At 47.5% G+C, this 19,781-nt stretch overlaps 1 protein-coding gene across 13 annotated transcripts in view; it reads left to right on the top strand.

The window, feature by feature from the left end:
* Positions 1 to 19,781, top strand: part of LOC117514653 (focal adhesion kinase 1-like) — a 176,274-nt gene that overhangs the window by 59,866 nt on the left and 96,627 nt on the right. For 12 of the 13 annotated variants that reach the window (XR_004561922.1, XM_034175216.1, XM_034175215.1 and 9 more), the window contains 3 exons: positions 849 to 1,135; positions 1,246 to 1,412; positions 14,199 to 14,286. Coding sequence is in view for 12 of the 13 variants with exons in the window: in XM_034175210.1 (XP_034031101.1) it covers positions 849 to 1,135; positions 1,246 to 1,412; positions 14,199 to 14,286 (542 nt within the window). In the remaining variant the exon portion in view is untranslated. Of the gene's footprint in view, positions 1 to 848; positions 1,159 to 1,245; positions 1,413 to 14,198; positions 14,287 to 19,781 lie in introns of those variants that run through there. The other variant, XM_034175218.1, reaches the window with a different exon arrangement.

The following is a 19,781-nucleotide window of genomic DNA, read 5'->3' as shown; positions in this document are numbered from 1 at the left end:
ATCTTTGGGATGATGTTGTTGAAGGCTGAGCTGAAGTCCAGGAAGAGCATCCTCACATAGCTCCCCTGGTGCTCCAGGTGGCTGAGCGCGGTGTGGAGAGCTGTGGTGATAGCATCCTCTGTGGAGCCGTTTGCCCTGTAGACAGACTGGTGGGGTTCCAGAGTGAGAGGCAGACACTATAAATGTTAAGATGAACCTGCAAATGAAAAATAAACTTTTTGTTTTTTCTTTTCTTTTGACTGCTCCTATTTTGTCACAGCGGTTTCTCCATGGATGGATCTACATGTTAATTTGGCACAATGTTTCTGCCAGATGCCCTTCCTGCTGCAGCTCCACATATAGATGGAAAATGGGGTAGGGGAGCACTAATAGTACCGTGCCCCTAGAAGAAAAATAATCTGAATCCTCTAAAAGGGTGTCAGTTAGATCATACACCTTTTGTCTGAATGCTACATATAATATTGCTTCAAGTAGTGACATATGCATATTTTTTAATACTGTTTAAAAAATGTCTTTTTTGATGTGGGTACTGAACCCTGCAGCTACAGTATTAGGTGATCTTTATTATGAGGCCTGGTAAAGTCTTGCCAGAGACACAAATATTTATCAGCAGCATTTGAAGGTCAATTTGGTAATCCTCTCACAGCACACATTTAAACAGGATCAAGTCTGCTCACAGTAGTATGACTGGGTCAAAGGTCGAGTTCACATTTCAAAAAACATGAGGCATGATAAGGCATTGAATGTGGTTGGATGGATTTTTATGTACTGAGGAGAGTTGTTGTCGGAACATTTCAAATCAGCTGATGTCACATTTTAAGCTCTGTGTGTTCCTCTTTCCTCTTTAGAATATGAAGGACAGTTAGCCCCAGCAGGAGCATCTGAGTCAGGCATGGCATCATCTTCCTATCTGGAACCCAACCTCAATCATTCCACAGCCGGTGGTTGCGGGGTTAAGTCCCGGTCTGGGGTGCCTGGTGGTACTAGTGTTGGTACCAGTGGCTCTGCTGGAGGGATTGAGCGGCCACCAGGCTCCATGGACCGGGTGCTTAAGATCTTCCATTACTTTGAGACAAACAGTGAACCGTGCAACTGGGCTAGCAATATCAGGCATGGAGATGCTACAGACGTCCGGGTAAGAGAGAAGCTAAATATGAAGTATGTCCACTCAAACATTTCTTCCTTTTCCCTATCCTGTCTTCATCATCTCAGTTTTGCCTTCATTTTTCCATTTTCTGTGCACAGGGTGTCATCCAGAAGATAGCAGAGATTCACAAATTGCGCTGTGTGTCCTCTCTGGGCCTCCGTCTCACACACCTGCACTCTGAAGCACTTCATTGGTTACACCCTGACTTGGGCGTGTCCCATATCAGGGAGAAATATGAGAAACAGCACCCCCAGGAGGAATGGAGGTGAGATTACCAAAACATTAGAGCCAAGGAACTGAAATAAAAGTTGTACCTGTTTTCCTACACACCTGCTAACCAGCAGTACTTTATTAAGAGATTTCAGACCTCTTGTTTGTTTGCTTGGTTCCAGACCAGAGACTAGAATGTTAATCACAAGGTACAAATGAGCAGACTGGCCCTTCATTGGGCAGAAATACTGTATTTGTAGTCTAAGAAAGAGGTTGCAGTGACAACTTGCAAGAGTCTGCTCAGAAGCGGAGCCGTCTCCAGAACTATCGCGGGCTTCATGGGATTCCACCATCACAGTGTGATCAACCCTTGCCTTTGTTCCAAGGAGTTTTTTTTGTTCTCTCTTCCCCAACACAATAACACAACACAATGCCCCAAACAAGTGAAAGCCCGTTCTCAATAAAGGTCAGTTTTTACAACAATGTCTTGACATGTAGGTGCCATAATACTTAATGTATAAAGTACCACAGTACCAACATATAGTACCAAAAAGCGTATCTTCAAAAAGCCTTTACATTTTAATCCTTCTTTCTGTTTTGGCCAAAAGTGATCCTGGTGTGCAGCAGAAAAGTAATGGAAATTTTCCAGATTTAATTCACTGAGCACTCTGTATATGAAAATTCAGTAAGGTACATCTTATATATTATATTCCAATTCTAAGGTGGAACTATGCTAGTATACTAAGGCATATCTAAATATATAAAAAGGAAGAGTAAAATAGAAGAGTAGAAAAGTAGTAGAGCCACTTAGGTGCCTGGTCTTAAGAACCAGGGATGGTAGGTTGAAAAGCTTTTTTATCCCATGGGATCTCTCCCTACCCACCCAAGCGGCTCAAGAAAAAAGTATATATAATAATAAATAATAAGACATAAGAAAGCTAAGACATCACAGGAGAAGATTGTAGTATAGGTACACTCAACAAAAATATAAACGCAACACTTTTGGTTTTGCTCCCATTTTGTATGAGATGAACTCAAAGATCTAAAGCTTTTTCCACATACACAATATCACCATTTCTCTCAAATATTGTTCACAAACCAGTCTAAATCTGTGATAGTGAGCACTTCTCCTTTGCTGAGATAATCCATCCCACCTCACAGGTGTGCCATACCAAGATGCTGATTAGACACCATGATTAGTGCACAGGTGTGCCTTAGACTGACCACAATAAAAGGCCACTCTGAAAGGTGCAGTTTTATCACACAGCACAATGCCACAGATGTCACAAGATTTGAGGGAGCGTGCAGTTGGCATGCTGACAGCAGGAATGTCAACCAGAGCTGTTGCTCGTGTATTGAATGTTCATGTCTCTACCATAAGCCGTCTCCAAAGTCGTTTCAGAGAATTTGGCAGTATATCCAACCAGCCTCACAACCGCAGACCACGTGTAACCACACCAGCCCAGGACCTCCACATCCAGCATGTTCACCTCCAAGATCGTCTGAGACCAACCACTCGGACAGCTGCTGGAACAATCGGTTTGCATAACCAAAGAAATTTTGCACAAACTGTCAGAAACCGTCTCAGGGAAGCTCATCTGCATGCTCGTTGTCCTCATCGGGGTCTCGACCTGACTCCAGTTCGTCGTCGTAACCGACTTGAGTGGGCAAATGCTCACATTCACTGGCGTTTGGCACGTTGGAGAGGTCTTCTCTTCACAGATGATGTGAAGGAGATGTGTTGCACTGCATGAGGCAAATGGTGGTCACACCAGATACTGACTGGTATCCCCCCCCCCCAATAAAACAAAACTGCACCTTTCAGAGTGGCCTTTTATTGTGGGCAGTCTAAGGCACACCTGTGTACTAATCATGGTGTCTAATCAGCATCCTGATATGGCACACCTGTGAGGTGGGATGGATTATCTCAGCAAAGGAGAAGTGCTCACTATCAGATTTAGACTGGTTTGTGAACAATATTTGAGGGAACTGGTGATATTGTGTATGTGGAAAAAGTTTTAGATCTTTGAGTTCATCTCATACAAAATGGGAGCAAAACCAAAAGTGTTGCGTTTATATTTGTGTTGAGTATAATTTAGTATGTAGACTAGTAGTAAAATTAAATTATAGTTAGTAGGCTAAGCTATAAATCTGGTATTTTATTATAGAAACAGAAGCTATGAATGTATGAGTGTATTGGTATCTATCTAAAGTAACTCTGCTAGCATATTATAGGAAAATAACAAGCATAATCATTATGCTATCAAATAGAAGCCTAAGAACGTAGGTACTATATGACAATATCTTTAAAAGAACACATAAACTGATGAATCATTAATATGTATGTAATTTTGTGGGGGTTTTTGGATTGTGTTGATGTTTTATCACCTGACTAAGCTTCACTGGCCTACTGCACCTCATCTGTTCTCCAACTTAATCCCTGATTTGTTGTCACCTTAATTGAACCACACCAGGGGCCTGTACTACGAAGCGGGATTAATTTACTCAGATGTAACCCAGGGTCAACCTCTTAAACCGGGATTGACAAAACCTGGTTTTCTCAAGTGGTGTTAATCGGTACTACGACGCTGAATAAGATGTTGATTTGTTGAACCTGTGTTAACCTAAGTGGAGTATGTGCGCGTTCACATAAAAGGGGCGGGTTGCAGCACACGTCACCATTTTTCAATGATGGCGCGGCCACCTTACTTTACCAGAGAAGAATGCACAATTATTATGCGGAGCTACAAGGAATTTAAATTAACGTTAAGGGGGAAATTGAACACATCGTCTGCCAATAAAGCAAGACAGGCTTGTTGGCAACGTATTGCTGATCGGGTAAATGCGTAAGAACAATTCAATTGTTCTCCAAATCTGTTACAGATGATTAACCTGTGGAATGTCTAATATGTGTAAAAAAATGATCTTCTGTCATTAATTACGCCCAGATGCAACACGATTCAGAAGTGGCCATAGGCCTCCTAATAAATGTTAGGTTAATTTAATGGTTCCTAAATAGGCTACCTTGACTGTATGATTGCTATTCCTAATCCTGTCAATATTTCAGATGCAATAGCAGTGCCAAACGCACCTGGCAGCAGGTGAAGATGAAATATAAAAACATCCTTCAGAACTGTTGTGAAAGTGTAGGAACACGAACCCACAACAGGGGGCGCAAATGAACGGACAATGGAGTAAGTCAAATAACAACGCTTTACTGTTGTGAATGTGCACAACGAATACAACCAATCACGGAATTGGACAACAGTCAATTCACAAAAGTGTCGTGTGGGCAGGCTCGAAGATAGGAGACGCCTCTCCAAGGTAAGACCGGAACCACACGGCTTCCTCCGCCACAGGACCCCGGGAATACTGGAGCCGCCAAGTCCCGAACTCCCAGGTGGCCACTGCCTCCGCGTGTCGGACCTGGTACTGCTGGCGAGGAACAAAGAACAGTTAGATGGGGACGCGTTTGCACCCAAGACTCCGAACAGCAGGGAAGTTACCTCCACCTCTCGTTGGAACAGTAATCCACAAACTAAGCACAAATCCAAAAGGATACACTCCGTCAGCTTTGATACGTTACCTCTCAGGTAGAAACGATATCTCGGCAATGAGGTGGAGATGCCGTCCTGCTGATATACCCGACTGATGATTGCTGTCAGCTGTCTCAGGTGATGGGTGACAGCTGTCACCTTGGCTGCTCCTGTGAGGCGGCGGCGCCCTCTGGTGCCTGGAGCCCGCACTCCAGGCAGGGCGCCCACTGGTGGTGGTGGGCCAGCAGTACCTCCTCTTCAGCGGCCCACACAACAGGACCCCCCCCTCAACGGGCGCCTCCTGGCGCCCGACCGGGTTTGTCCGGGTGGCGACGGTAGAAGTCGGCCAGGAGGGCCGGGTCCAGGATGAAGCTCCTCTTCACCCAGGAGCGTTCTTCGGGACCGTACCCCTCCCAGTCCACCAGATATTGAAAGCCCCGGCCCATCCGTCGGACGTCCAACAGCCGGCGCACTGTCCAAGCCGGCTCGCCATCGATGATCCGGGCAGGAGGTGGTGCCGGACCGGGTGCACAGAGGGGCGAGGTGTGATGGGGCTTGATCTTTGACACATGAAATACTGGATGGATCCGCAGTGAGGCTGGAAGCCGAAGCCTCACTGCGGCGGGATTGATGATCTTGAGAATCTTAAACGGACCTATGTATCTGTCTTGCAGTTTTGGGGAGGCCACTTGCAGTGGAATGTCCTTGGTGGACAACCACACTTCCTGCCCGGGGCGATACGTAGGGGCCGGGGTCCGCCGCCGGTCTGCATGGGTCTTCGCCCTCATCCGAGCCTTCAACAAAGCAGAACGGGCGGCACGCCACACCCGACGGCACTTCCGCAGGTGGGCCTGGACCGAGGGCACACCGACCTCTCCCTCAACCACCGGGAATAATGGGGGCTGATACCCCAAACACACCTCAAAGGGGGAGAGGCCGGTGGCTGATGACACTTGACTGTTGTGGGCGTACTCGATCCAGGCCAGATGAGTACTCCAGGCCGCCGGGTGCACGGCTGTCACACAACGTAGTGTTTGCTCCATTTCTTGATTAGCCCGCTCTGCTTGCCCGTTGGTCTGGGGGTGATACCCGGATGAGAGACTGACCGTGGCCCCCAGTTCCCGGCAGAAGCTCCTCCAGACGTGCAAGGAGAACTGGGGACCGCGATCGGAGACGATGTCTGATGGTATCCCATGCAGGCGGACGACGTGGTGGACCAGGAGGTCCGCTGTCTCCTGGGCCGTTGGGAGATTCGGGAGGGCCACGAAGTGGGCCGCCTTGGAGAATCGGTCCACTATCGTGAGGATGACTGTGTTTCCCTGGGACGGCGGGAGGCCCGTGACAAAATCCAGGCCGATGTGGGACCAGGGGCGATGAGGCACGGGCAGCGGCTGTAGCAGTCCCGGAGCCTTGCGATGGTCGGCCTTGCCCCTGGCGCAGGTGGTACAGGCCTGGATATAGTCCCGGACGTCGGCCTCCAGGGACGCCCACCAGAAGCGCTGCCGGACAACTGCCACGGTTCTTCGCACCCCTGGATGACAGGAGAGCTTAGAGCCGTGACAGAAGTCCAGGACTGCAGCCCGTGCTTCTGGTGGGACGTAAAGTCTGTTCTTCGGTCCAGTTCCGGGGTCCGGGCTTCGTGCCAGGGCCTCCCGGACGGTTCTCTCTACGTCCCAGGTGAGGGTGGCCACGATAGTGGACTCCGGGATGATGGGTTCCGGTGGATCCGACAACTCCGTTTTGACCTCGTCTTCGTGTACCCGGGACAAGGCATCCGATTTCTGGTTCTTGGTCCCGGGCCGGTAGGTGATGCGGAAGTCAAAACGGCCGAAGAACAGTGACCAGCGGGCTTGCCTGGGATTCAGCCGCTTGGCCGTCCTGATATATTCCAGGTTCCGGTGGTCAGTGAAAACCGTGAATGGCACGGACGTTCCCTCCAACAGGTGTCTCCACTCTTCTAGGGCCTCTTTCACCGCAAGGAGCTCTCGGTTGCCGACGTCATAGCTCCGTTCAGCCGGGGTCAACCTGCGGGAAAAATAGGCACACGGATGAAGGACCTTATTGGTCTTCCCACTCTGGGACAACACAGCTCCTATCCCTGAGTCCGAGGCGTCCACTTCAACCACTAACTGGCGACTAGGATCGGGCTGCACCAGAACGGGTGCAGACGAGAAGCGCCGTTTCAACTCCTTGAACGCGGCATCGCAACGATCCGACCAGGTGAAGGGGACTTTTGGTGAGGTCAGGGCTGTCAGGGGGCTAACAACCTGACTGTAGCCCTTAATGAACCTCCTGTAGAAATTCGCAAAGCCGAGGAACTGTTGCAGCTTCCTACGGCTAGTGGGTTGGGGCCAGTCTCTCACTGCCGCAACCTTGGCCGGATCAGGAGCGACGGAGTTGGGGGAGATGATGAACCCCAGGAAGGACAAAGAGGTGCGGTGAAACTCACACTTCTCGCCCTTAACAAACAGCCGGTTCTCCAATAATCGCTGCAGGACCTGACGTACATGTCGGACATGGGTCTCAGGATCCGGAGAAAAGATGAGTATGTCGTCTAGATATACGAAGACGAATCGGTGCAGGAAGTCCCGCAAGACATCATTAACTAATGCTTGGAACGTCGCGGGAGCGTTTGTAAGACCGAACGGCATGACCAGGTACTCAAAATGTCCTAACGGTCCACCTGCGCGGCGAGAGCCTCCACCCTGCGGTTCAGGAGGACGTTCTGCTCGGTCATCAAGTCCAACCGAGTCGTGAAAGCGGTGAGGATCCGCTGCAACTCACCGATTACCCCTCCTGCGGACGCCTGTGCGCCCTGTTCTTCCATTGGCCGTTCAACAGCCGGTTGACGCCCCTCGGGATCCATGACGCTGGCCGAGATATCCTGTTGTGAAAGTGTAGGAACACGGACCCACAACAGGGGGCGCAAATGAACGGACAATGGAGTAAGTCAAATAACAACGCTTTACTGTTGTGAATGTGCACAACGAATACAACCAATCACGGAATTGGACAACAGTCAATTCACAAAAGTGTCGTGTGGGCAGGCTCGAAGATAGGAGACGCCTCTCCAAGGTAAGACCGGAACCACACGGCTTCCTCCGCCACAGGACCCCGGGAATACTGGAGCCGCCAAGTCCCGAACTCCCAGGTGGCCACTGCCTCCGCGTGTCGGACCTGGTACTGCAGGCGAGGAACAAAGAACAGTTAGATGGGGGCGCGTTTGCACCCAAGACTCCGAACAGCAGGGAAGTTACCTACACCTCTCGTTGGAACAGTAATCCACAAACTAAGCACAAATCCAAAAGGATACACTCCGTCAGCTTTGATACGTTACCTCTCAGGTAGAAACGATATCTCGGCAATGAGGTGGAGATGCCGTCCTGCTGATATACCCGACTGATGATTGCTGTCAGCTGTCTCAGGTGATGGGTGACAGCTGTCACCTTGGCTGCTCCTGTGAGGCGGCGGCGCCCTCTGGTGCCTGGAGCCCGCACTCCAGGCAGGGCGCCCACTGGTGGTGGTGGGCCAGCAGTACCTCCTCTTCAGCGGCCCACACAACAAGAACGGTAGGTTTATATTCATAGCTTGATAAGCCCCACTTCGCCTAATTAATGGACATGCGTTAGACCTATTTTGATATTAGTAATTACCCGCGATTGCATAAAACCCTTCTTTGATTTGCATTGCGGATAAATGGCCAGGGAAAACGACAAATGCATCCAACAGTTTAGATAGAGCAAGTACTACCTTGCGAATCTCAGATGTTCAGCATCACCGATGGAATACATAAATTGTCCACTGGCAAAATAGGCACAAGGCACATTATCTGCTCGATCGTCGGGGCATTGCTACACTGTAAAGAATGACTTGTTTTTACAGGAAAACGCTGGCAGCTGTGGTTACCGGGGAATTCCTGTAAAACATACAGCAGCACAGTAGATAACATTACAGACATAATATGTATATGGATTTACAGTGAATGAACCACGGCTGACTCACATTAAAGGAACTGTTAAATCTACAAACAAGAGCTCTCTTTTTTTTGTACATTTAACTGCTGTATTTTTTACAGGAATTCTCCTGACCACAGCTGCCAATGTTTTCCTGTAAAAACAACAGTCTTTTTTTACAGTGTACGATGGGTGATGTTACAGACTTCTGGCCCGATCAGCTGACAAAGATGACGAATTCCCTCGGCTGAGAATCTATATCTTTCATAGAGAATATCATCCAGGTATGTCAGCAGATTCTGGCGGTCTTTAAAAACCCTCGCCCTGCGAAGAGAGCCCCTCACAATTTGTGCCCCAATATCAAACGGATCATCCAGGTAGGCCGGCATTGTCTTCGGAGAGATTGAAGGTGGATGGACGGTACTTGTAAAGGGAGTGGTTAAGCGAAAACCTCAAGCTAATCCTGGAACATAACCTGCTCAGAGCAGGTTTGCCGCACGACGTAAGTTGCTGTGGCAGCATACCTCGGTGGAAACCTATCCACCTTTCGTAGTACGGGTTAGCCGGGAAGTTACTCCCGAAGTTACCCTGATAAGCCAGTAACCCTGCTTTGTAGTACAGGCCCCAGGTCTCTTGAATTGAGATTGTATCCATACACTGCAAGTAATTTTCATGTTAGTCTACATGTGATTAATGTTACAAACCAAACACTTGGGGGTACAAAACAGCAGGATTGGATTCAGATTCAACAGATGAGCTAGGTGTGAAAATGTGGTGAAAACACAGCTTACAAAAATTGAGCTAAATGAACATAATGTGGTCCCAATGAAAATATTTTTAGAAACAGTATTCAGCATTATAACAACCAAATCTTAGTTTATAGATTAAAAAGTTCAGCCCTTTTTTCTGTATAATATTTAAATGTATTTCTTTTCTTTTTTTGTAGCTTTCTATTGAATTTTAAATTACAAAGTAATCAAGCAATTGATGCACTTTTTTCTTTGTGGTTCCACAGAGAGAGGCTTTGTTTTATGAAATGAGCTTTGAAATTTATGTGATGGCAGTTCAGTCCATTTTCAGGCCACATTTAAGCCTGTGCTCATCCTCAGATAATATTGGCAACAGCTCATCCATCACTTAGCTAAATTCATTGTTCTTCAGTTAATCTGGTGCTGCCAGCATCATTAAAATTGAAATGTCTTCAGAAAGAGGGAGCTGTTTGTAACTTGTGCAGTGCACATGCAGCTGAGAGCCCTGCCAGTTGTTGCAGCACTTCCTCTGAGGAAGACAAAGCTGTAGCCCACAGGAGCTTCTGCTTGTGCCAAGCTATTGTTAGAACAGCAGAAGTAGCCCAGGGGATGGACTGACTCCATATCTCTCCTCTCACTCCTTTATACGTACTCTAATTCTGTCTGATGTGCCTCGGTTTGCTGTTTTCCACTTTGATTTTTCTATCTGTTTCTCCTCTTTCTCACATCTTTTCCTTTCTCATCTACCTCTTTTCTCTCTTTCTCTCATACACACATCACATTCCAACTTTTTGGTTCATTCATTATAGAACAAGAATGTTGTATTCATTTTGACCCATGCCCTGGTTTTCTTTATCCATCTATAGGCTTATATAGTGCCACAGCAGCTAGAAACTCATACTGTCCTGAACCAGGTCTCCCCACTGCAGCTACTACAATATGTCATAAAATAATATGGCACCATAAATACCATGACCAACATGGGGGTTTCTGTAGCTAAGTTAACTGGTAGGTGTTAATTGCAAGACTCACATTTGTGTTTTATAAAACAACCAGTTTTAATTCTTCATTGTTCACTCTTAGATAAAGCAGGGTCAACGTTAAGGTTAAGGGTCAGAGATGTACTTGCCTGAATTAAGTTGTACTTACCATAGAAAGAAATAAGAAAGACCAAAGTTTAATAGTTGCTAAAGGTTGTCAAATATTATCCTGGTAAACATTAAAAGAGACAAATGGAAAGCTTTCCTGAATCCTAATAAAATTATCTATCTGACTGTCACAACATTTAATCAGATTTCAGGTATTTTTGTTTTTAAATCACAGCTGTACTACATAGCACCAAAGTTGACACCATTAAAGTACACTCACAGTTCTTTTTTTTTTTTTTTTGTAGACAAAATATAAAATCAGATTTTTATGTTGTTAAATTATGTGAGTACTGTTAAAGTGTTGTTAAACTGCATTCAAGCTGCCAGCCCTTTAGTAGTTGTCATGTGAGGTGATGATACGCTATTCATAATGTCGGTTATAAAATAACAGTCTGATCATAAACAAATAATCGTCTGGTACAACGCTAAAAATCTTAAGATTTAAATGTTGAAAATTTTTTGGTGTCTGTCTTGCAGTCCAGTACTCAAATATATTGTATTTAAAACAGTATAAAAAAAAGAGGAAAGGAGTAAATCCAAGTGGCAACCTAATACTACTTGAATTGAAGCTAATGTAGATGTGCAGTTCCTTGACTGGCCACTTGAGACTGGTTCCAAAACAGCACTTTCCCATAGGACTCATTGTTAAAATGTCCAACTTTAGAGCAGAAATAAACATGCTTACAGCCTGGTACAAGAAATGGTTTTGGTCTCTATAGAGAGTTTCCTCAATCATGACAACTGTATGAAGGGTATTTTTTTTTCTAACTTCATAGTTTAAAGTTTTAAGCCATAAATTTCTGTAAATTTGTAGGCCAAGTTGCATTGAATGACAGAGGCTGATGCCAGCAACTCTGCCTCTCGTCTTAGCTCAGAGTCCTCACAATGTAGTGGAGACTGTGTGTGTGTTGTTTTGGAGTGTTTTAGTACACAAACACCTGGAATAATATGGCTTGTTGTGCAGTGAAACGTCCTAACGATTGTCTACGACATCTCTGTTGCAATATTCTCACTGAGTGAAACTCTCGTCAGATTTAATGTTGTACACTAACAGCGTTAGCGCTTTTAGCAGCTGTCGGTAGCTACACCCATTAGGTCCACTTAATGTACGATTAGCGAGAAAATACCTGGCCTATAACTTTTACTGAGTAAACTGTTAGAACCATCGCGCAGTCCCCAAAAACAGGATTTAATAAAAACCCGAACCGAGGTTGACTGGCTCAGACTCTAAGAGAGGGGTTTGTTCGGGCATCTTTCATCACACATGGAGCCGCTCACACTCCACCCCATTATGCATTAATGAGTTCATCATTCAGCTGCTGTAAACGTGGAGCCGCCCACAACATAGCCTAGACACAGGCTGTCCCGGTGTCACCGACAGAATGGCCCCCCCTAAAAATCGGTCCGCCCTGCCTTCACTGCCCATGCATCATTTCTGTGCGTCAGCCGCGATTCGCCGATCATCACCTTGCTTCTGCTTAAAACTACACTCCAGTCATCATCTGTCTCAGAGACAGATATCTGAAGCTTTTGTACAACAATCATTTCCACATAAATTCAGCATTATTTCATTGGAAAAGACGCAGGAAGCGATCAGAGCGCCGCAGCCAGAGGAGCTGCTGCTGCCTTCACTGCGCTGCCGTCATTTCAAAGCGTCAGTAGCGACTCACCAATTATCGCCTCATTTCTACTTAAAACTGACTGTAGAGTGATTTTTTTTTTTTTTTGCCTCCTTGCTCTCGGCCGAGACGGTCGCATTTTTCTCTTCTCCCTCCCTCCTTATCTTTCCTGCTTCTGTGGCGTGTTGTCTGTGAGGCTGCCAGCTTTGCTCTTCTGGAAACAGCAAAAATGGATCTGTTAAAGTGGTCTCTGAACGCAGTTGACACTATTTTTTTCTACAAGACATTCGGGAGCAGAGGACTCGAGCTATCCTGTCGGGACACGTGATGGGTTACGTGATGGACAGTTGGAGGTAATGGCAGGTCATGTGCCTTTACACGCTGTCTGCGGAGGACGTCGAAGATGTGTATATATTTGGCATGGTGGTGACCGGGTTCCTGCTGTGTGGAGCGGGCATAGCGCTGGTTTACCGGAAAATTAAGAAAGTGGAAGCAGCAATAATTGGCCCGTCCAGGCTGCCCCACATGATTGATTCGATTGGAAGGGCAGTGTCAGCTCAGTCGGCGGGTGTTGACCGCGCGTTGGAAACCATCTCTGGTAGGATCGCTGCACTGGAAAACCACATTGATCATCAGTAATTCAGATGAATTGGAAGCCACTCTGTCTCAGACTGTGGAATCTTTCAGGCGTCTGCTAATCTGGATTTTCATTCGGCTTCCCAAAACACAGCTGCACTTCAAGGCCACTGTGATAAAAACCTCCTGGAGAAGAACAACGCTCATGCCTCACCCCCCTGGTCTTCCCACGCCCTCAACTTCTCCAGCTCTGACGTTGACTGTGGACAGTGGACTGTTCAGGGCTGGGCCCTTCCTCCCTCCAGAACGGACGAGCAAGGCCGTTGATGGCGCCTAAAGGCGGCCTCCGGGTGTTCTGTCTGATAACTGGACTCTTACAAATCTCGGTCATCGTCTCTCGTCCTTTGTTGTGTGTAATCATTGTTCATTGTGCTGATGGGTTTTTTCCTGCATTGCTGTTGCATGATTCAATGCAGCAGCAATGAAGGTTTTTCTTTCCCAAGTCTTACCTTGTGTGTGCTTTTTATATGTGTTCATGTACCGGGCCGGCTTATGTGTGTTGTTTGTGTGTGTCGTTTGTCGTCATGAGGCCGGTCATGGTTTGCTCAGCCCTGCTGTTGACCTAAGGCAGGACATACATCTGGAGCTGGTCCCCAGGTGCCTAAAGGCGACTTCTGCTCCTAACTGGCAATTAGGATGGGTTAAATGCAGTAAACACATTTCATTGTGCAGGGAACATGTTCCTTTGTGCATATGACAATAAAATTCTATTGAATCCTTTTGAATCCTTGAATCCTATGAATTTAAGAGGTTTTACCTTTTCATCTGATGAATAATAATCACATTATTACCTTTGATCGCTTTGGGTGTAAAGAGTCAGACTCAGATGAGCTGCTGTGGTCCCAAATGACGCATGTGCAGTGAAGGCATAGAAAACCAATGTGTGACGTCACGCAGTCTTTGACCAGTGTACAGTATACACAGTCTTTGGTAAATACTCTTGTTAAGAAGTGAGCACTGTTCTGATTTATCCATTCTTTTTTTTCTTTTTTTTTTTTGCTTTAAGAAAAACAAGCAATTTAGCAATCAAGTCAATCAAGATAGTTAGCAATTACATTTCTGTTTATCAGCTAATTTTGTAATTTTCCACTCATTTTGTAATTTTCCACTCATTTCATCTCAAGTGTCTCTTCTGTCTGACATAGAATTAGCACAGCGCAGTTTGTCTCATTCTCTGTGTGTGTACTGTTGTTTGTCCAGGTATGAGTTGCGGATGCGGTACCTTCCTAAAGGTTACCTCACTCACTTCTCTGAAGACAAACCCTCTCTCAACTACCTCTATCACCAGGTAAGAAAGCACAACTTCTACATTTGAATACGAACAGACAAAACAGGCAGACACAATGATGCAGTGGCTAGCTCTGTTGTTTTGCATGTGAAGGTCCCAGGTTTGATTCTGACTGGAGTCTTTTTTTTTTTTTTTTGTCTTTTTATTTGCTTCCTGTGTCTGCGCAGGACAAATGTTCCTGGTTCCAACCAGCTAGACATGCAAAAACAAACCAAAGAAAAAAAGACAAATGTACTGAAAAATGTGTTTTCATTTAGAGGAAAACACTAATACCCCTGTCACACATAGCCGGAATCACGCAGAGTAGCGTCAGATTTATGAATTGGTGCACAGCCGAAAAATATCGGATTTAATTTCCAAAACATTCTGACAGCCATCTGCGGAAGTCCACACAGTTGGTCAAAATCGGGTGATGGCCACGAGTGTGATACACATGTTCAGAATTCTCTGGGTGCCGTCGAGATGGGACACCAGTCCGACAGCGATCCATGTGTAATCTGACAATATTCTGACAGCATCAAAACAGTATTTGAAACGATCTGATCACAGTTGATTGAGCTCTGAGATCGATCGGTTACAGAACAGCCTGCCGACATGTTGTTCCACGTTTGTCCACCTACAGTGGACCCCGACAAGGAAGGGCGAAGGAAATGTTATGTCATAACATGTACGTGTCACTGTATGCGCGTCAGAGGCTCGGTGCAGCGCCCAGCAACACAGCTGAACTGGGATGTCACCGCCGTAATGCAGGTATTATTACACGTTCAGCTCCTGTCTGTACCAGGTATGATGTGGAAATGTTTGTTCAGCACATGATGACATACAGTGAGGAAAATAAGTATTTGAACACCCTGCAATTTTGCAAGTTCTCCCACTTAGCAATCATGGAGGGTTCTGAAATTTTCATCTTAGGTGCATGTCCACTGTGAGAGACATAATCTAAAAAAAAAAAATCCAGAAATCACAGTGTATGATTTTTTTTAAATAATTTATTTGTATGTTACTGCTGCAAATAAGTATTTGAACACCTACCAACCAGCAAGAATTCTGGCTCACACAGATCTGTTAATTTGTCTTTAAAAAACCCTCTTATTCTGCACTCTTTACCTGTATTAATTGCACCTGTTTGAACTTGTTACCTGTATAAAATACACCTGTTCACACACTCAATCAATCACTCTCCAACTTGTCCACCATAGCCAAGACCAAAGAGCTGTCTAAGGACACCAGGGGCAAAACTGTAGACCTGCACAAGGCTGGGATGGACTACAGGACAACAGGCAAGCAGCTTGGTAGAAGACAACAACTGTTATGATTATTTATTAGAAAGTGGAAGAAACACAAGATGACTGTCAATCTCCCTCGGTCTGGAGCAAGATCTCACTTTGTGGGATAAGAATGATTCTGAGAAACCTCAGAACTACACAGGAGGACCTGGTCAATGACCTGAAGAGAGCTGGGACCATAGTCACAAAGATTACATTAATAACACATGATGATGTTATGGTTTAAAATCCTGCAGGGCAGCAAGGTCCCCCTGTTCAAGCCAGCACATGTCCAGGCCCGTTTGAAGTTCACCATTGACCATCTGGATGATCCAGAGGAGGCATGGGAGAAGGTCATGTGGTCAGATGAGACCAGAATAGAGCTTTTTGGAATCAACTCCACTTACCATGTTTAAATCAAATCAATTTTATTTATATAGCGCCAAATCACAACAAACAGCTGCCCCAAGGCGTTTTATATTGTAAGGCAAGGCCATACAATAATTATGGAAAAACCCCAACGGTCAAAAGGACCCCCTGTGAGCAAGCACTTGGAGTATGAGAACAACCCCAAGAAAACCATCCCAACCATGAAGCATGGGGGTGGAAACATCATACTCTGGGGGTGCTCTTCTTCAAAGGGGACAGGACGACTGCACCGTATTGAAGGGAGAGTGGATGGGGTCATGTACAACCCCTGGCAAAAATTATGGAATCACCAGCCTCGGAGGATGTTCATTCAGTTGTTTAATTTTGTAGAAAAAAAAGCAGATCACAGACATGACACAAAACTAATGTCATTTCAAATGGCAACTTTCTGGCTTTAAGAAACACTATAAGAAATCAGGAAAAAAAAAATTGTGGTAGTCAGTAACGGTTACTTTTTTAGACCAAGCAGAGGGAAAAAAAATATGGAATCACTCAATTCTGAGGAAAAAATTGTGGAATCATGAAAAACAAAAGAATGCTCCAACACATCACTAGTATTTTGTTGCACCACCTCTGGCTTTTATAACAGCTTGCAGTCTCTGAGGCATGGACTTAATGAGTGACAAACAGTACTTTTCATCAATCTGGCTCCAACTTTCTCTGATAGTTTTGTGTCATGTCTGTGATATGCTTTTTTTCTACAAAATTAAACAACTGAATGAACATCCTCAGAGGCCAGTGATTCCATAATTATTGCCAGGGGTTGTATTGCGAGATTTTGGCAAACAACCTCCTTCCCTCAGTAAGAGCATTGAAGATAGGTCATGGCTGGGTCTTCCAGCATGACAGTGACCCCAAACACACAGCCAGGGCAACTAAGGAGGGGCTCCTTAAGAAGCATTTCAAGGTCCTGGAGTGGCCTGGCCAGTCTTCAGACCTGAACTCAATAGAAAATCTTTGGAGGCAGCTGAAACCCCAAACCTGAAAGATTTGGAGAAGATCTGTGTGGAGGAGTGGCCCAAAATCCCTGCTGCAGTGTGTGCAAACCTGGTGAAAAACTACAGGAAATGTTTGACCTCTGTAATTGCAAACAAAGGCTACTGTACTCCCCCTCTAGCTGCCACCTTATCATGGTGGGGGAGTTTGCGTACCCGGATGATCCTAGGAGCTATGTTGTCTGGGGCTTTGTGCTCCCTCTAGGGTCTCCCAAGTCAAACAGGTCCTAGGTGACGGGTCAGACTAAGGGCAGTTCAGAACCTCCATGACCAGTAAAAAATCAAGGAACGAGACGTTGCCCGGTATGGCGGAGCCAGGGCCCCACCCTGGAGCCAGGCCTGGGGTTGGGGCTCGCGCGCGAGCGCCTGATGGCCGGGCCTTAGCCCATTGGGCCCGGCCGGGCTCAGCCCGAAAGAGCAACGTGGGCCCGCCCTCTTGTGGGTTCACCACCTGCAGAGGGGGCCTTGGGGGTCGGGTGCAGAGAGGATTGGGTGGCGGTCGAGGGCGGGTGGCCCGGTCCATGCTCACAGCCCCTGGCTGTTGTGACGTGGAATGTCACCTTGCTAGGGGGGGAAGGAGCCTTAGCTTGTGCGGGAGGTTGAGAGAAACCGACTAGAGATAGTCGGGCTCACCTCCACGCACAGCTTGGGCTCTGGTACCCAACTCCTGGAGAGGGATTGGACGCTTCATTTTTCTGGCATTGCCCACGGGAAGAGGCGGAGAGCTGGGGTCGCATTGCTTATTGCTCCCCAGCTCAGTCGCCATGTGTTGGAGTTCACTCCGGTGAACTAGAGGGTCGCGTCCCTACGCCTTCGGGTCGGGGACAGGTCTCTCATCATTGTCTCGGCCTACGGGCTGAGCAGCAGTGCAGAGTACCCGACCTTTCTGGAGTCCCTGGGAGGGGTACTAGATAGCGCTCTGACTGGGAACTCCATTGTTCTCCTGGGGGATTTCAACGCCCACGTGGGTGGCGACAGTGAGACCTGGAGTGGGGTGATCGGGAAGCACGGCCTCCCCGATCTGAACCCGAGTGGTGTTCAGTTGTTGGACTTCTGTGCTAGTCACAGTTTGTCCATCACGAACACCATGTTCGAGCACAAGGGTGTCCATAAGTGCACATGGCTCCAGGGCACCCTGAGCAGGAGGTTGATGATCAACTTTGTAGTCGTATCATCTGACCTTCGGCCACGTGTCTCGGACACTCGAGTAAAGAGAGGGGCAGAGCTGTCGACCGATCACCACCTGGTGGTGAGTTGGATCCGCTGGGAGGGGAGGAAGCCGGTCAGACCTGGCAGGCCCAAATGTATCATGAGGGTCTGCTGGGAACGACTGGCGGAACCCTCTGTCAGCGAGGTCTTCAACTCCCACCTCCGGGAGAGCATCTCCCAGATCCCGGGGGAGGATGAAGACATGGAGTCCGAATGGACCATGTTCTCCACCTCCATTGTCGATGCAGCCGCTCGTAGCTGTGGTCGCAAGGTCTCTGGTGCCTGTCGTGGCGGCAATCCCTGAACCCAGTGGTGGACACCAGAAGTAAGGATTGCCGTCAAGCTGAAGAAGGAGTTCTACTTATCTTTGTTGGTAGGCGGGACCCCAGAGGCAGCTGACAGGTACCAGCAGGCCAAGGGTGCTGCAGCCCGTGCGGTCGCAGAGGCAAAAATTTGGGTCTGGGAGGAGTTCGGGGAGGCTATGGAGGAGGACTATCGGTCGGCCTCGAAGAGATTCTGGCAAACCGTCCGATGCCTCAGGAGGCGGAAGCAGCTCTCCATCAGCACTGTTTACGGTGGGGTGGGGAGCTGTTGATCCTGACTGGGGATGTTGTCGGGCGGTGGAAGGAGTACTTCGAGGATCTCCTCAATCCCATCGTCACGTCTTCCGAAGAGGAAGCAGAGACTGGGGACTCAGAGGCGGACTCATCCATTACCCAGGCCGAAGTCACCGAGATGGTTAGAAAGCTGCTCGGTGGCAAGGCTCCTGGGGTGGATGAAATCCGTCCTGAGTACCTTAAGTCTCTGGATGTTGTGGGACTGTCTTGGCTGACATGCCTCTGCAACATCGCGTGGCGATCGGGGACAGTGCCTCTGGATTGGCAGACCGGGGTGGTGGTCCCTCTGTTTAAGAAGGGGGACCGGAGGGTGTGTTCCAGCTATAGGGGGATCACAATCCTCAGCCTCCCCGGTAAGGTCTATTCCATAGTGCTGGAGAGGAGAATTCGACCTATGGTTGAACCTCGGATTCAGGAGGAGCAGTGTGGTTTTCTTCCTGGTCGCAGCACACTGGACCAGCTCTACATGCTCCATCGGGTGCTTGAGGGTTCATGGGAGTTTGCCCAACCAGTCCACATGTGTTTTGTGGATCTGGAGAAGGCGTTCGACCGTGTCCCTCGGGGCACCCTGTGGGGAGTGCTCCGGCAGTACGGGGTCCGGGGTCCTTTGCTAAGGACTATCCGGTCCCTGTACGACCGCAGCAGGAGCTTGGTTCGCATTGCCGGTAGTAAGTCAAACCTGTTTCCAGTGCACGTTGGCCTCCAGAAGGGCTGCCCTTTGTCACCGGTTCTGTACATTATTTTTATGGACAGAATTTCTAGGCGCAGCCAGGGTGTAGAGGGGGTCTGGTTTGGGAACCACAGAATCTCGTCTCTGCTGTTTGCGGATGATGTGGTTCTGTTGGCTTCGTCAAATCAGGACCTTTAGCGTGCACTGGGGCGGTTTGCAGCCGAGTGTGAAGTGTGTTGGATGAAAATCAGCACCTCCAAATCCAAGGCCATGGTTCTCGACCGGAAAAAGGTGCTCTGCCCTCTTCAGG

Source organism: Thalassophryne amazonica, chromosome 7 (genome assembly GCF_902500255.1).
Source record: "Thalassophryne amazonica chromosome 7, fThaAma1.1, whole genome shotgun sequence".
Classification (NCBI taxonomy): domain Eukaryota; kingdom Metazoa; phylum Chordata; class Actinopteri; order Batrachoidiformes; family Batrachoididae; genus Thalassophryne; species Thalassophryne amazonica.
This window is presented reverse-complemented; position numbering and strand designations above follow the sequence as displayed.